At 39.9% G+C, this 16,803-nt stretch overlaps 1 protein-coding gene across 7 annotated transcripts in view; it reads right to left on the bottom strand.

Annotated features, from left to right (window-relative positions):
* PLEKHH2 (pleckstrin homology, MyTH4 and FERM domain containing H2) overlaps positions 1-16,803 on the bottom strand; it is a 130,402-nt gene that overhangs the window by 22,405 nt on the left and 91,194 nt on the right. For 6 of the 7 annotated variants that reach the window (XM_045010290.1, XM_045010291.1, XM_045010288.1 and 3 more), the window contains 7 exons: positions 15,800-15,912; positions 12,218-12,397; positions 9,066-9,163; positions 8,447-8,624; positions 4,939-5,094; positions 2,769-2,866; positions 701-842 (listed from right to left, as the gene is read on the bottom strand). In XM_045010290.1, coding sequence (XP_044866225.1) covers positions 701-842; positions 2,769-2,866; positions 4,939-5,094; positions 8,447-8,624; positions 9,066-9,163; positions 12,218-12,397; positions 15,800-15,912 — 965 coding nt within the window. The remainder of the gene's footprint in view (positions 1-700; positions 843-2,768; positions 2,867-4,938; positions 5,095-8,446; positions 8,625-9,065; positions 9,164-12,217; positions 12,398-15,799; positions 15,913-16,803) is intronic. The other variant, XM_045010292.1, reaches the window with a different exon arrangement.

The raw sequence follows: 16,803 nt of genomic DNA, 5'->3' as shown, positions 1-16,803 counted from the left end.
GCTGCTAGTGGGCCTGGATGTTTTGTTTACCTGGAGTGTTCACAGGCATGAAGCTCCTCAGCTCCCAGTGTCCGCGGTTGCCGTTCCCAGCCAATGGGAGCTGCGGGAAGTGGCACGCCACTTTCCGCAGCTCCCATTGGCTGGGAACGGCGAACCGCTGCCACAGCCACAGGGAGCCGAGGAGCTCCATGCCTTCAGACACTCCAGGTAAACAAAACGACAATGTATTAGATAATTGATTAAATGATTCCATAGAGTTTAAAATCATCAAATTTTGGTGTAGACCCATTTATAAGACGACCCCCGCTCTTTGATGTGTCACTTTTTTACCAAAAATATTAGGCTTATGAACGAGTATATATGGGTAACTCTCAAACTTTCTTTATGTGATGATCTCTGTGTTTTTCTTCTTTAGGAAAATAAATCTTATACAGAAGTATATCTACTGAAACATCTGTAGGCTGTATTATTATGGTATATATAATTTTCAGAAGTTATTCATGGCACAGTGAATGGGGAGACCTGTTCAAGACTCTTTGTAACAAAAGCAAATGGCTATGCTATGTTTAATTAATTAGGGCAAGATCATTCAAGGTGCTGTGAACCTCCCACCTTAACACTGAGGTCAATAGGAGCAGAAGGTGGTCAGCAGTGGCCCGTTAATGTACAAATTGACTGTTACCATAAACTCATAGATTACCTGAGCTAAAAGAGCTGCCATTTCCAATGCCAGTTCTTTGTTGACAGGAAAAAGTCCATTTACTATCTGATCATTTGTCTGGTACATTAACAGCAGCTTTTCCCTGTCTGTCTCCCCACGGACTTGACCTGAGAAATAAAGCCTACAAAAGAAGAAAGAAAAGTTATTTAAAAATGAAAATAGGGGTATTAGATGGACCCTGGGGATTAGTAATGAGACCTATGACCTTGCACCTCTGGGCCACTAGTTTGAAGTCAGCTCTGACCATAAATTGTTACCATCTGATGGCTTACATTGACTCATGTGAAATGAGTTGGTGATATCAACCCAGTTCCTAATGGATAGCTGTTTCTATCACAAATGGTAGCCTCAGCAGTTAGGACAAAGAATGAATGTGCATAGAGACTTATTAACACTTCAGCTCTGAAGGTAACCTGTCCAGAGCAGAGTTGAGGCACAGAGGAAGGGCAGCACTTGGAAGCTTTTACTGCCACTGTACTAAACTTGTGGACAAATGGAGAAAATCAGCCTCTACAATTGTCACTCTAAACCATTTTACTAGCTATACATTCACTACTTCTAAAAGGTGGGGGGAAAAGTGACCCTTTAGTATCTTGTCATTTTAAAATTTTTGCTCCAGTTAAGCCCTTCACTCATTTCCATAGAACAGGGACAGCAAAGGAGTAAAATCCGGAATTTTATAATGAAATTTGAAGGCTAGTTACTCTGCTGTTCAAACTGATTATTTAACACATGCCCTTAGTTTTACATTTTTTAAAAAAATGTATAATTGCACACATATATCTTATTTTTAAGTGAATAAGAAATCAGACTAAAAAGTTTAAACATGAATAGAATTTAAATGCCAGTTTGAAAATAATTAAAGATATAAATACCCACCAAAAGATCTGCACCTCATTGATTCTAAATGAATAAAGTTTAATGATTTCACAGTTAAGCATTGATTTGTATTTTGCTTTCATGAAATTCAACACCACTTGATACTTGAGGAATCACAGTACATAACAGTGCAAATTAGTACAGTGGTTTTTCACCTCTGTAGATCTAGGGTTTTTAATTTGGTAGTGTCAGCCTAGTCCCCATGTATCCAAAACTAAAGTTCAAGCAAAGTTTGGCACAATTAGCAACTGATGCTCAGGAGAGACCAAGGACTGAGCAAAAGGGGTGTTGTAGGTCAAGACAAGTGCTCCTCAATCTCATAAGCTTCACCTACGAATTAAAAAATTAAATATTGGTGCATAACATAATCAGTTCCATTTTACTGGATGTGGATTGTAGATACAATTGGACATTACAGTTTTCCAAGCTAAACAGGGTAAGAGAAAACAACTTTTGATGGAAACTATTGTGTGCTGACCTTTTTACTACTAAACTATGAAACATCAACCTGTGGCTGTTGCTTATTATGCAAATAATGTTCAACTCACTATTATCTCATCCTTCTCCTACAGATGTACCCCTAATACTTCTACTTTTAGAGATCCCATTAATTGGTAGCCTGCTCTTGCTCTCTTCCTCTTAGATTCACGCTATATGTTGAAAATTCCATGCACATTGGATCTGCATGCTCCTAGAGCCTTATTCTATACCTGTGCAGGTGGAACCCACACGAAAGACAAGCAGACCAGCTCAACCTCAACAAATGGGATCTTTCCAGGTGTAAGATGCTTGGAAAGAGGGTTCATTAAGGGAAAGATGGCCTGGTGGAGGATGTGGGAAGGAGCCACAGCCTCTAAGCAGGGTCATGGGATGGGGTGTCCAATGAAGATTAACTAAGGAAAACAAACCAGGATTTGCCTGACTAGCTTACTCTGTACTTCCCAACCTGCTAAGTTTAAGAAAAACAAAAATCTAAGGTTTATATGAAGGTTTCCAAAATATTGATACTAGTGAAGTTAATTTATTTAACAAAGGTTGCAGTCTCTTTCTCTCTTAACATTTTGGAGTAAGCTTTAATTCAGCTAATACGTTTCCAGATAATAAACACCATATAAATTAATGAAAATTCCTAGGACACAGTAGTGGAATTATGCTCAGTATTATATACCTGTTTTTATATGTAAGACGCACAGTTCTTGTTCCTTCACATTTCCCAGGATGCTGTTCTTTGGAGGCCTGCTCCCATTTAGAAATAATGTCACAGATCTAAAAGGAAAATGAATATGTGGAACTGTCAGTTCTGTAGTTTCTTGCCAAAACAGCATCTTTGAAGGAAACCATCTGTTTATTATGAAAGAATTTCAATTATTGTAACTCAGAAAAATCACATAGCTTTAATTTTTAAACTTGTGCAAAGTACCTGTACAGGCACTTTTTAGCTGAGGATTTAGCAGTCAGATTTTGTTGTTGTTATTCACTTATCCTACCAGACAGACCTTGGTTTTGGAATCTGGCCATAAAATGTTTATACAGAAAGGAAAGGTATATAATTCAGCAGGAGCCACCACATATGTAATTATCCAAAACTAATGACTTTTATAAAGAGGATAATTAAACAACTATACTGCATGCTGTGGATGGTTCCGTTTCTAACCAGTGTTTTGTGCAAGTTGGAGACTTGCTTGGTCCTTTGTTCCCAGATCAAAGGAAAAAACGGTTACTTACCTTTGTAACTGTTGTTCTTCGAGATGTGTTGCTCATATCCATTCCACACCCACCCTCCTTCCCCACTGTCGGAGTAGCCGGCAAGAAGGAACTGAGGGTCGGGTGAGTTGGCTGAGGTATATATGCGGTGCCGTTATGGCGCCACTCCAGGGGGCGCTCAGCCGACCCACTGGGGTTGCTAGGGTAAAAGTCTTCCGACGAACGTGCACGCGGCGCGCACACACCTAACTGGAATGGATATGAGCAATCACTCGAAGAAGAAGAGTGTGTTGCAATGACAGCACCCTAGTCCATTCAGATTAGATGGGAAGAAACTATTTATGGACCCCCTTGGAAAGACTCAGCAGAAATGTTAACAGAATCCAAAATCTCACGTTAATAGAAAACAGAATACGAGAATAAGTAAATTGTTTAAGAGTTTGAGTTTTTTTGCCTTCCATGTCATGGTTTTTTGTTTTGGTTTTGGTTTTGGGTTTTTTTTGGTAGGAAAGAGGAATCCTCCATGGCACTATTTATCTCCGGTTGCATCATGACCACCTTTCTTCCAGCCATAAAGGGCTGGATGCAGAGCCCCCTGAAGCCAGTTAATACTTCTCTGAACACTGCAGAAGGGTGTAACAGGCCTGCCTGATGGTATTACCCAGCATTCCTTACTCCGCAGGGCTGAGGGAGCTGCTTCAACAGCAGTCCCAGCCCCACTATTTGCTTTGCGAGAATAACGATGTAATGTAGTAAACCGTCAATTATGTTGTGTCTTCCCAACCCTTGCTGCAAATACCTTAATCCTGAGTTGTGGGGATAACTACATCCCTTCAGAATCGATACAAATAACATTATACTGAGCACTGCCAATCTACTGAACTGAACCTAAACCTTTACCTCCTTGTATTGGATAGAAAACCCTCTGACATTCCTTCTAGATCTCTGTCAGCCGCTTTCCTTGATCTTCCAATACATCCCTCACTCGAGCAACATATTAGAAAAGCTGTTTGTATTTTGTTATTTTAGGAGATGGGTTTATATTTCTAAGTTTATAGTAAATCTGATGTTATGACAGGTACCAGGTTGCCACCATTGGACACTGAAATCTTCTAGCCACAGGACTTGCAAAGTACAAGATACGGTAGTTCAATCTTCGTGTCACAGCCCTCATCTGGAGACTTCTATTCCAGTCTACTTCACCTCTCCAGCTCTGAGAGCTCTTCAGGATTACTGAGTATTCAGATCTTTGTTGTTGAGCCACAGGAGTTGGACTGAGAACACCAACTAAAGCCACAGAATGAGCATTAGACTGTAATCATTTTTAGCCACTAATAACAGTCCTCATGTAAACTGGTGTCCTAGAGGTGAAAAGTTCCATATCCCATCATCAATTCCCTGAGCCATTCTAGTCTGCCAGGCACTGCTTTTAAATGTATTCCACTGAATAAATTTCAGAGTTAAAAATTAGAGTCTGTTTTCATCTTTCCTTTGATGTATGTTAAATGAGGAAAAGCAAAAAGCATTTAATAAGGAAATAATTTTCCCTTACATTGTTTGTTTGAAAAGGCCTCTGTAAAATTAAGATATTTTTGTTGTTTAATATGTGCAACTCATTAAAGCGTTTTGTTTACCTTGATGTTTCCTTGAAGACAGTGCTCTATATCCTTGCCAGAAGGATCATCAGTAAATAATGCAAATCCTGACTGCACTGGTTTTCTCATTCCTGTGTCTTGGTTAAGGGTGTTCAGAAATTCTTCCACCGTGGTGGAGGCATCAAATCCAACAACCTGAACAGAGGAAAACGAAACACTTTAGTTACAAAAACTCTCAAAAATATTAAATGCAACATTTTAAAGGACAAGACACTTTCTAGAACATACATGGAAAGAGAGTGCCCTGTTCCATCCTCCTTGGATAGCTTATTGTCATTACAACTTAATAAATTCCACTACGGATTAGACAAAAATTTAGCCAGGATTTAAACCTGTAAATTCTGGAAAAAAAGAAGACAGTTTGGTGGTCTTTATTATTCCCTACTGAGCAAATTTTATGTCAAAAACTTTGCTTACCTGTTACAAGTCATTGCATTTTGTTTACCAAATCAAAGACTATTATACATAGTATCTCAGACTGTTATTAAACTAATATATTATTTTCCTTTTTTTTGTTTTCTAGCTCAAGCTTAATCTCTAGATAAATGCATTTGCAAGTTTTTTTATTTACTAAGCTATAGATTTGAATTAATCTAAATGTTTGATTTAAAAAGGCAATTTGATATGTTCCTCGGTGAGGAAAAATATTATTAGAAATACTATAACAAAAAAAATTATGACAGGGTGGCTCAGCAGGTAAGATTATAGATAACAACCTTGCATGACATACAATTTAACAGGAGGCTTGATTAGATTATACTGTATGTCTGAAAAAAACATATACAATTTATTTCAGGAGCAGTGATATATAGTATATATAGTAGTTGTCCAAAGAATAGTTTCTACCTCCCATGTCTCCTGGTGTAAATATTTATCAAGTTTCCTGTTCTGTCTTTGATACTAAAGAATTTTAGTAATGGGTGGCTAATTGTCTCTACTCAGATACTTGTCTCTGACCCTTCCCTCAACTTTATGTTTGTGCTAAAGGACAGGGGTATCTACCAGGCTCTGCACACAAAAGAAACCTCACCACTTTTATTAGTAACAAAATGTCTTAGAAAAACTGGATCATGGAGTCCCACTGACTGCAATGGAAACTAGGAGCCTAAATACCTATGGGGATCTGAGCCCAACTAACTAACCAATTATAGTGACATTTAAGACTCTTTATTGGTTTTATTTCATATCACTTGGGAGCATGTCTTTTCAAACCAATATATAAGCATCATGGATGGTTACATTCTTTTTGATCTCAAGCATTTCTCTTTGAAACTTTAAGGTGATGACTTAATGGAGATCCAAGTCTATATATAGAGTTTTTTAGAGTTTATAAAAATATTTTAAAAGCAGAGTTTTTCTTTATACCAGGAAATAAAAATGATATTCAGTACATAACTAAATAATTTTACAATTATTTACATGCCATAATTCACAGAAGGGATACTAGATCCAATACTGACCCTATACTGAAGTTAATGGAGTTCTACTGTGTCACAGGGTGATGTGGCCCCTGTAAGGGGCCTCATCTGTCTTCCAGAGATGGGAAGGAATTAGCCTGGTCTGTGGCTACTAAGGGATTAATGACGGTAACTGAAACATGAGGATCACTGAAAGGGTTGATGAAATTGATGACTGTCACCTGAGGAGGGTGTGGTTCAGGAAGAGAGAGCTATTAGGAATAGGAAATGCTGTGGTTTAAAAGAGGGGAGGAGGTAGGCAAATGGTAGTCTGTGGTAGTGGTGTGAGTTTAGAAGAGAAAGATGGGCTGTAAGAGAAGGAAATACGCAGGGCATTAGATCCTGAAAGAAGGGCAGGATGAAAGGAAAGCTGGGCCTTTTAAGAAGGCCCAGACTAAATTACTGGGCCCTGAAAGAAGAGGCAGGACTAAGAGAAAGCTTGTGGGAAGAAAAGATAACTCAGACTCCAGATATCTGGTTACTGAAGGAATGGGTCATGGTTTGCTGGTATTGTGAAAGCCTTTAAAGACACTATAACCCTAAAAGTGTCTAGACACTAGAGCAGGGGTGGGCAAACTATGGTCCAGGGGCCACATCTGACCCTCCAGACATTTTAATCCAGCCCTCGAGCTCTGAATGGGGTCGGGGGCTTTTCCTGCTCCATGCGGCTCCCAGAAGCAGTGGCATGTCCTCCCTCCGGCTCCGAATGCTGCCCACGCCCCAAGCGCCGCCCCTGCAGCTCCCATTGGCTGGGAACCACGGCCAATGGGAGCTCCAGGAGCGGTGCCTGTGGACAGAGCAGTGCGCAGAGCTGCCTGGCCTCACCATCATGTAGGACCTGTAGGGTGAACATGCCACTGCTTCTGGAGCTGCTTGAGGTAAGCACCGCCCAGAGCCTGCACCCTGATCCCCTCCTCCACCCCAATCCTTTACCCCAGCCCTGATCTCCCTCACACCCTCCGAACCCCTCAGTCCCAGCCTGGAGCACTGTCCTGCACCCCCAACCCCTCATCTCCAGCCCTCTCCCTCCCCCCCGCACTCCAACCCCCTGCCCCAGCCTGGAGCCCCCTCCCGCACCCTGAACTCCTCATTTCTGACCCTACCCCAGAGCCCGCACCCCCAGCTGGAGCCCTCCCTCCCTCTCTCCCTCCCCCACCCCAACCCCCAATTTCATGAGCATTCATGGCCTGCAATACAATTTCCATACCCAGATGTGGCCCTTGGGCCAAAACGTTTGCCCACCCCTGCACTAGAGGGAGCCTGGCTGGAGTGTCAGAGGTCTTTGCTGCATGCGTTTTGCCTGTAGAGCATGAGAGGCTACTCTGGACAAGCGTTATTCATGACACAATGTTTTTCAGTTGCCAAAACTAAAAATTTTTAAAGAAAATTTATCTTTTTTTATTTGATTTAATTGAAAAGCTATTTTCTGTCAAAAGATTTATTGACAGAAAATTCTGACCAGCTCTAATCATTAGGAACATATAGGCACAAAGGGCTGATGCAGTTCTGAATGAAGTCAATAGAAAGGTTCCCTCAGACTTCAATGGGGTCTTGATTGGCTCCAAGAGACTATGGAGCATATTCTGCCTGTAACAAATGCAGGTATCCTCTGTTAATGATGATCAGAGTTACACATGTGCCTCATGACCTTCAATAAGCTACCCGAGTTCCAAGGTGCTCAGTTGGAGGGAATACCTCTAACACCTTGCTCTCTTCTCCAGACTGCTCCATTCAAGTGGTTGATTGGTTAAACAAGAAAAATTAAGTGGATACTACTTAGGCAATAATGAGGTTTTAATTTTTTTAAAGATGTTTTGCTCAAAACTTTTTCTTTTCCTGAGACACTGATCAAATCTGACAATTACTTTGCCCATTCCATTGCTAACCACCAGCAAGGAGAAATTCAAGCCATATTTACTTTAATGCTCATAGTTCTCCCTCCTTCCTCTTGGCTATCACACAAAACCACTTCACAAGTGTGCTAATAAAATCAGATTGGGCAAGTTAAATATCATGCTTATGAGCCCTACCTGGTATATACCATTCATGAAATGAACTGGAATACTGAATGGCAACGAGTGGTGGTAGGGATTTCTTAGAAGGGTTGAAAGGATTTCCATCCTTGATGGCCTTGCTTCTCGGTCCCCATTCTGCTGGGTTCTCTCAACACATCGCTGACAGTAAATTGCATATTTCCCAAATTCAGTTCTGTGACAAAAAGAGAAACAGGGCATGGCTCATGAACTGCTCCACTATGTGCTAAGCTGTGAGTAAACCCACTGAAAGATCCAAATGGAAGGAGAACTCTGAGGTTTCCTTGCAATGTTTCCAATAGATTTTTCCATCAAAGGTGAGAATATCAAGGGTGTTAATCCACTGAAACGAATAGTTTTGTCAGGAATGAATTTGCCTCAGAACGTTTTGGGTAACAGCTATATTGTGCTTTTCATGCTTTTACATCGTGTGTTCAGAATACTGTAGTGCAATTTTCAAAACAAAGGACAAATTTTCCAAGTGATGCACATAAGTTATGTGTACAAATTATACTTTTGTAGCATTTGTCCACAAATATGTCATAAAGTTGATTTTAAAATGTATCCTAGAAGTTCCATCAGTGGGACTTGTACAGCTAGTAATACATAGGCACACCTGGAATCGGCATTCTTCTTTAAGTGAAGTTTGAGGAGCCAAAGGAATGGGTGTTGAGGAAGGAATAGTCCAACACAGAGAGCTAACAGCTGCAAACCCTGGAAAAAAGAAAAAAACCCACTATTTTAGGCATCTTACAAAGTAAAATAACTTCCTGCTGTGGTCACTGGTCAACAGTGCAGCTCATTGTGCAAAATGCCAAATAAAATGACAGACACTTGTATATTGGCAGGAAAAGCTCAAAACTACAGGTAAAAAGCTGAAATGAATTGGGATATTACCTCATTGGAAGCCCAAGATGTCTTTATCTCTATTTCCATGTTTCCCCCTTCCTGCAACTTTTTTTGGTTCAGTTTATATAAAATTAGATACAAAAAACTGCATTAAAAGAAAACTAAGGTTGCGAAGTTACTCACTCAAATGTCGGGGAATACCTGAATCAAGGATGCCTGTGCCACCTTAATTCAGCTCCCCTGTGAGTATGCATTACAGATAGTCTTTAATTACATCCCTTTTTCCCCCACAGGACCCCTGCCTCATTCAGTGCACATGCACAACAATGCTCACTGAATGAGCAGCTATTTGACATTTTTTTTATCTTCATTGTTCAATGTGTAGACCCAAGATTTATTTATTGCATGCTATTCAAACCTACTCTGAATACAGAATTATTAATTTCCTCATGGGCTTTTTTATGGAGCTCACCATTTCAGCACTGATTTACAAATATTAATGAATTTCTTTTCTCAACACCCTTGCGAGGTAAGGTGATATTATTATCCTTATTTTACATATGGGGAACTAATGCACACAGACATTAATGTTTAAAGTGTAAAATAATTTTGGTGCCCACTTTGAGCTGTCTATAACCTGACTTTTTTTTTTCAGAGAATGTAGCATTTTATTTGTTCAGCTTTCACTGACTCCAGAGGCAGTTATGAGTGTCCAGTACTTCTACAGACCAGAGGTGTCTCAAGTGGGGCACCCAGAAATGAAGAACTACATAGTTAATGAAAAATTTGGTTTAAATAACATGTCCTGCATCAAATAGGAATTAAATCAATTTAAGGTGGCATTCAATTCCCTAAACCACAAAAACATTCCATCTCTTGCTGCAGTCCCCTCCCTCATTCACTATGCAGCCTCCAACATCTGCAACAAATGAAGCAGGGATCCTACAGATAACAGTCTCATTCACTACACATCCTGATTCATTCCCAGATCACTAGTCATACTGTGCACTGAATAAGGCTTGAATACTGTGGAAAAATAGTTTGTGACTATGTGATTAAAGATTGTATATATGCATACACACAAGGGGGCCGAATTACAATTGCACTGAGAGTGAAAGGAAGACGGCCTCCCTGCTATCAGGTCCTGTGCATGGCATCACAGCTATCCACGGGTGGCGGAAGGAGCAACTGCAAGTCATGTTCAGCTCCTTTGCATGCCCACTACAGATGGAATCTTCAGAGAATTTAGCTGCCAAACTCTAACAAGTCTCTACTGAGCATGTGCAAAGAAAATTTTAGAGGCTCATAATTTAACCAGATTTGGGGAAAAAGGCACAGCCCCAACACCAAGGCAACCAAATAAATTTCAAGTCCCTGCTCCAAAGTGTGCAGGCACTAGAGCATCTCAACAAAGCATTGCATAATTTTTTTTAACTTGGGTAAAACAACGTATTTGTCCTTGACCTCATTCTGAGAAATTGCTGAACATTTTTATTGAATATTTACCACAATAAATCAGCCTGAGGCAAACACCTCATGTAGAAAATTTCAGCCCAAGTGGTTAAAGATGGACAAGTTATAAGCAACTGAAAACAGGGACTTATAATGCAAAATGTCAGGAAACCTAAACTATAGATCTATCTATAATACATTTCCCCCCCCCCCAGATTTCATTTGCTGATGCTATCCTCCTATCCACACTCCTCTGGCCCAGGACAGATGCTGAGGATGAAATATGTGGCAGCTTCATACCTTGCCTGCAGGTTAGGTGGGACTGTTATTATTTTATCCCTCTAAGCATTTGCAGAGTTTCTTTCTCAAAGACCATTTACTGCATCATGCAACTTCCATTAAGTTAATGGAAAAATTAATGGACTTCAATGGGAGATGGCTCAGACTATTATTTGGGAGGGATAGTGACATGAAAGTGTTTGAGAGAAAAAAACATATCTTCCCGTAATGATCTGGGACCTCAAAACATTCCCTCATCCCATCATTTTTATTTTATGAAAGCACTTTAATGTACTTTAAAAACCATTATGGGAGATTATAACACCATTTTTTTCACCTATAAAGAAAGGCCCTATCAATGAACGGTACAAGAGTGTCAAAAAAGAGAAAGGTTAAACTAAAACCATCAACTTCAGTATGTGTCAACTTAATAATTTTCCAAATATGAACTCAGGTACTGAATAAAAACACATGAAGTCAATATATTAATGAACTTTTTCCTCATTAAATTCTCCTGTTTCTTTCCTAGCTGTCTGTGTACTGCTACTCACATGAACTACTAATCCATATCTATATATACCACTTAGACTATAATCCCTTTTTCCCCTCTCAGTTTAATTTTTTTCCTACGTACAAATTTGAAGAAAAATATAGTTCTGGTAATAAAGCAGAGTGAAGAAACACAATTAGGTGCTGCATATACATTATTTGGTATGCAGTATGTGTACAAGATTGTGTGGGAGGCTGTAAGGCCAGGCACTGGAAAGAAGATACTTGTCTTGAAAACAGGCATATTAAACTGCATGGCCAAATATGCGGAATGAATTGCCCCCCCCCAAGCACATTCTAAAGACAAATGTGCTGTGTGAGTTAGGGGCTGAATCTGGAATTAACTCAGGAAGAAAGACAGGCTCTCAAGGAAGCATGCAACTGCTGAGAGGAGAACCACGGGTCTATGTGTCACACCTTACTTTAGACTTTAGCTGAGGTAAACCCACTTGCATTTGTGTTCAGCCCTTAAAAGAGATGGGGATGTTCTTTACACTTATTCTTCTGATTTACAATAAAGCACAGCACAAAGATGTAAATTTTACCTAAGCATGCAGATTTCTTTGCTGTACTCAATGGTCCGTCAAAGCTCTTCATTGCTCATGTTAAGGACATTCCATTAACAGAAGTTATTCATACCTGTATTGGTCCTGCCTGGTTCTGTGGATGTCGTCGTCTTGTCTGCTTAATGAGCTGGCAGCAGATCTCATTTTGAAGCTCCTGATGTGTGAGGCAGATCTGCAAAGCACTCTGAGCCAAAGATACATGGTAATCAATGGCAGGAGAGTCAACTGCAGCATTTATAAACAACTGGCAGGTCTGGATATAAAATAATAATATGTAAGTTTATATATCAACCTCCACCTAACCCCTTCACAGAGGTGCTTCATAACAAAAATGCAATAATATTTAAAGCATAATGCATTAAATTAATTAACATTTAAAAAACAAATAAGGTGCTATCACTGGAAAAGTATGAGGAAAGGAGTGGGGTTCTTCTCTACATGGCCAGATTTAAGATAAAAATACCTCTGAACAGTCTATTTTCAAATGCTTTTTTAAAAGTGGGGAGGGATAAAATGAGGCAGATTTCTGCAGGGAGTGAATTCTACTCACTAGGAGCTATGACAGCAAAAACACAATCACCTACTGAGACATGATGAGGTGATGTCAGGCAAGTTTTCAGAAGGTTCTGAATAAAACCAGGGCCTATATACATTGTTCAGGACTTTGAAACCCAAAAGGGCAAGCTCAGAATCAATCTTCTACTACTGTAAAGGCAGTCGGTATAAAAACAAAAAGTGGGCACAACACAATCATGGCTGGTCCGTCCTGTGAGCAGTTGCAGTGCTGCCTGCCATGGCAAGGCTGCTGAAACAAGTGCAACAAACTTTAAAGGCCTCATGCAATAAACTACAAATTAACCAGAACATTAGGATTTTTTGTTTCTTGAGTTGTATTCTTTCTACACTGGGAAAGTTTTCAATGTGGGAAGGGGAGAGGAAACAAAGAGGGGAGCTATTAGGTGGCACAATGGGTCAGTGCAATAGTTCTTTAGCTCAGGAGTCCTAAGTTAAAATCTGGGCTCAAGTCCCATGAGTTTGATGGCTTCATTCTGTCTCCATTTGTTCACATCACAAAAGCAGCATAATATTTTGCACTACTGGTAGTCTCTGCTCAAGCAAACTCCACTTCTGGAATAGCTAGGAGCTTCCATAAAGCAATGGCAATGTTGTCCTAGAAAGTTTGCGTAACACCTGCCCCAGAAAGGTGGGTTCAGTTGGTCTACATATTTAGTCCCTTGGTTACATGATCACTAAATCCACTTACACATTTTAAATATTAATCTTTAAGGAATTATTTTAATAACCAAGATAGAAGGGAAACAAACTATCAACAGATTAGATTCCTTCTATCTTGAGATATTTAGATATATTTGACTAATTTTGATTAGCAGCAGAATAACTGAAATTGAACCCAAATGTCTTTTTTTGATTGATACATCAGTTTTCAATCAAGTTGGGAATTAATTTAGAATCGCAAACACTGAGTTCTTTATAATGACAGTGTCACATAAGTCATCCCTTTCTAGCAAAATAACTACTTCCTGTGATAGATGTTCAGATTTGCTAAATGTAATTCAGAATGTCATTTTTCAAATACATGTGTTTATTTGTGCTGAGGAAAGTTCATTCCCTTTTAAACTTTCGTGCTGTTGGGATGAGCAAAATAAAATGGACATTTTTCTTTAAGACCCTCCTGACATTTCAAACAAACAAGCTGGATATGCCAGTGACGGGGACTGAACAGATGGAATGTATAGAATTCCTTTCTACATCTAGCCAAAAACTATCCCATATGACTTCTTAAGACAGTTTTTACTGGAAGGAACTTGGTCTTGGCAGAATTTATAATGTTAGGATAAGGTCCACGGAGAAAGGGCATTCATCCATGGAACTTGCTTTCTAACTCTTAATATATCCCTCAGTGTGCAAAGAAATGGCAGAAAAGTACTTTTTCTCTGTAACAATCATTAGCATATAGTCTATAGCAATCTTTAGCTGCGAAAAACACATTTTTACCTATCTAACTTGAAGAGTGAAATACAGGGGAGTTTTGCCATTGACTTCAATGGAGCTGGGCTTTCACCCAAGGACTCTGTTCTGCAACCACCTGTGCTCAAACACTGGGGTCTACCTGCACGCAACAGGATCAAGACAAAACTCAAGAAGGAAAACATAGGCTCAATTTAGATATATGTATATGAAAGTCTTGATAATTTTTTTTATTTATAAAAGAAAAAGGACAATAGAAACTTTCCCTCCTAAGTCATCAGTTTGAATTCAGCCAAGGTCCATAATGAATGATAATTGTTACCATATGATTAGAGTTAGTTCAAAAATTAGGAAAAAAATGTGCAGAAATGATGGTTTGGGGGTTATTTATTTTTTTGCATTTTTTCCCATCACAATTTGTAAAATATCTTCAATCTCTAGAGCTGGTTGAGAAACATGAAAAAAGCCACAACAATTTAAATTACTTTTTGTAGTTGTTGTTTGTTTAAAATTTACTTGAAAAAACACATTTCAGAAAATTTCAACCAGCTCTCTATCTGATGGATGTTTCCTAGCCCATGAATTTGATTATCTTAGTCTCAGGCCAAAAATCCACTATCCTCCTGGGTGCTAACTGGCAATTTTACTGATAATCTCAGCAGAAAGGCTGTAAGTTAAACAGGCCTGGAGACTGAACTGCTCTCTCAACTCTAGAGTTGTTCTCTTCAGATTAGGAGGGTGAGGCTCTGTGGAGAGGCTTCAGCTAGCACTGTCCATGCCTTATCTGTTCTGAAGATAAAGACATAGCTTTTCTTTCCAGGCTGTGATGGGGTGTACCAACCCCACAGTGGACCAGAAGGGGTTAATGAGAGTCTGTGGGCTCAACAAACTCCACCCTGCTACACCTGCAGTAGGTGTCAACCCTGGAGGGAAGAGTTAAAAGGGATGAACCCAGCTCAGCTAGGGGCTGACCAAGAAGGAGAGCAGATTGTTGACTATTACTCAGCGAGAGAAGCCTGGCTGGAGTCAATCTGCTGAGTTGGACTGCTGGCAGACAGCACCTCCCAGAAGGAAGGTAGGTGGGCGTGCAACAGGCAGCCCAAAGCAGTGGTGAGGGAAAGCTAGAAAAGTGAGTCTACCCAGGATTCTCCATGCTGGTGAAAGAGCCTGTAGGGAGCCAAGGCTGTCTGCCAGGAGAGTAGAGAAAGCCGCAGAACCAGCTGGGTGGCAGAAAGTGCTAAGAAGCTCTGCCATGAGACTGTGGAAGAAGCTTAAAGAGAGAGATGCTGATACTCTGTGAGTCTGGGAAGTGTCTATGGGAAAGACCTGAGAGGGTAAGATAAGAACTAGTCCAGTGAGGGAGCAAGGAAACTGTGTAGGCAGTCTTCACTGCTTATTAAAGGGTCCCTGGACTGGAACCCAGTGAAGTGGGAGGGCTTAGGTTCCCCTACTGGCCCAATGAGGAGAGTGGAGTAAAAAACCCCTGGCAAAGGGTAAGCACTCTTGAAACCCCACACCTGAGATAAGGACTACTGATTCTGGAGTTGGACTGAATATGAGGTTACTAGTCACACTCACACACAGGTCTGTTAAGAGAACACCTTTAGTGAGCAAAAAAGTCTCTCTCTCACACAGAAAAAACCACAAACATTTACCAGGATTTTACCTTAAATAATTTAATTGCTTCAGTTTGCAGGGCCTCTGATGGCAGTGTTGTAAGAGGGGAAGCAATTCCTTCTTTGCTGTGACAAAGAGTAGGGTGTCTCCAAATTTGAGAGGCTGAACAGATAATACATGGTCACTGCTTGCAAGGAATCATTTAAGATAATGACTTTACATAACATTTTTCATCCAGAAGGAACCCAACATATGTTATAAACTCTTAGTAACTGACTTTACATACAGGAATCATTTTGGCCAACAATAAAGTGCAGCCACTTCTGGGTGAATCACAGCAACACATAAAAATGCATAGGAACACTTAATAGTAAAAGAAGAGTCTCTCATTTGTTTGAAATTTCAGGGAAACTAAAGTAGGCAGAATTGAATTACCCATGTTGGAATAGATCTTGGGGGAAAAAAGTCCTGGTATTTTCAATAACTGCGGGTGTCATCAGACCTAGGTGTTGCATCTCACCTGGAAAAACATTGCTTCCACTAGCACTTGCTAGATATTGACTCGGCAGGAAAACAAACTCATCCGTCTTTATGACTGAATAATAATCACTACTTTTTCAGCAAAATATGTATTTGGTTTCCATTCTGACCCTCCAAACACCTACTGCAATGTATTACAGTTGAGTTGAAAGGGCCTTCTTTATTTATTTTCCCAGGTAGCCATGTTTATGGCTTTCAAATTCTGACAGGTATGGGGAACAATATCACCATTCAGTGCATCAAACTATTTCCTGCAGAGGTTGAGCTTCTCCGTAGAAATCTCCCATTCAAGTACTGAACTACCTCAAATCTCATTAGTTTGAGATCACTGTTTGAAGTGGTATGCTCCATTGTGTGTGTCTAATCAAAACAGTACATTCAAGGTAGGCAAGTCTGGTACAACTCCTGTTCACTTGGCTCATTGTTTCCACAGTTCATACCCCAATGATAAGTTATTTTATTTTAGAGAAGTCTATACCACAAAGGTCTGCTTAGAAAAGTTTCAGAAGTCAT

Source organism: Mauremys mutica, chromosome 3, assembly GCF_020497125.1.
Source record: "Mauremys mutica isolate MM-2020 ecotype Southern chromosome 3, ASM2049712v1, whole genome shotgun sequence".
Taxonomy (NCBI): Eukaryota; Metazoa; Chordata; order Testudines; family Geoemydidae; genus Mauremys; species Mauremys mutica.
The sequence above is the reverse complement of the archived record's forward strand: the minus strand, read 5'-3'. Positions and strand labels throughout refer to the sequence as shown.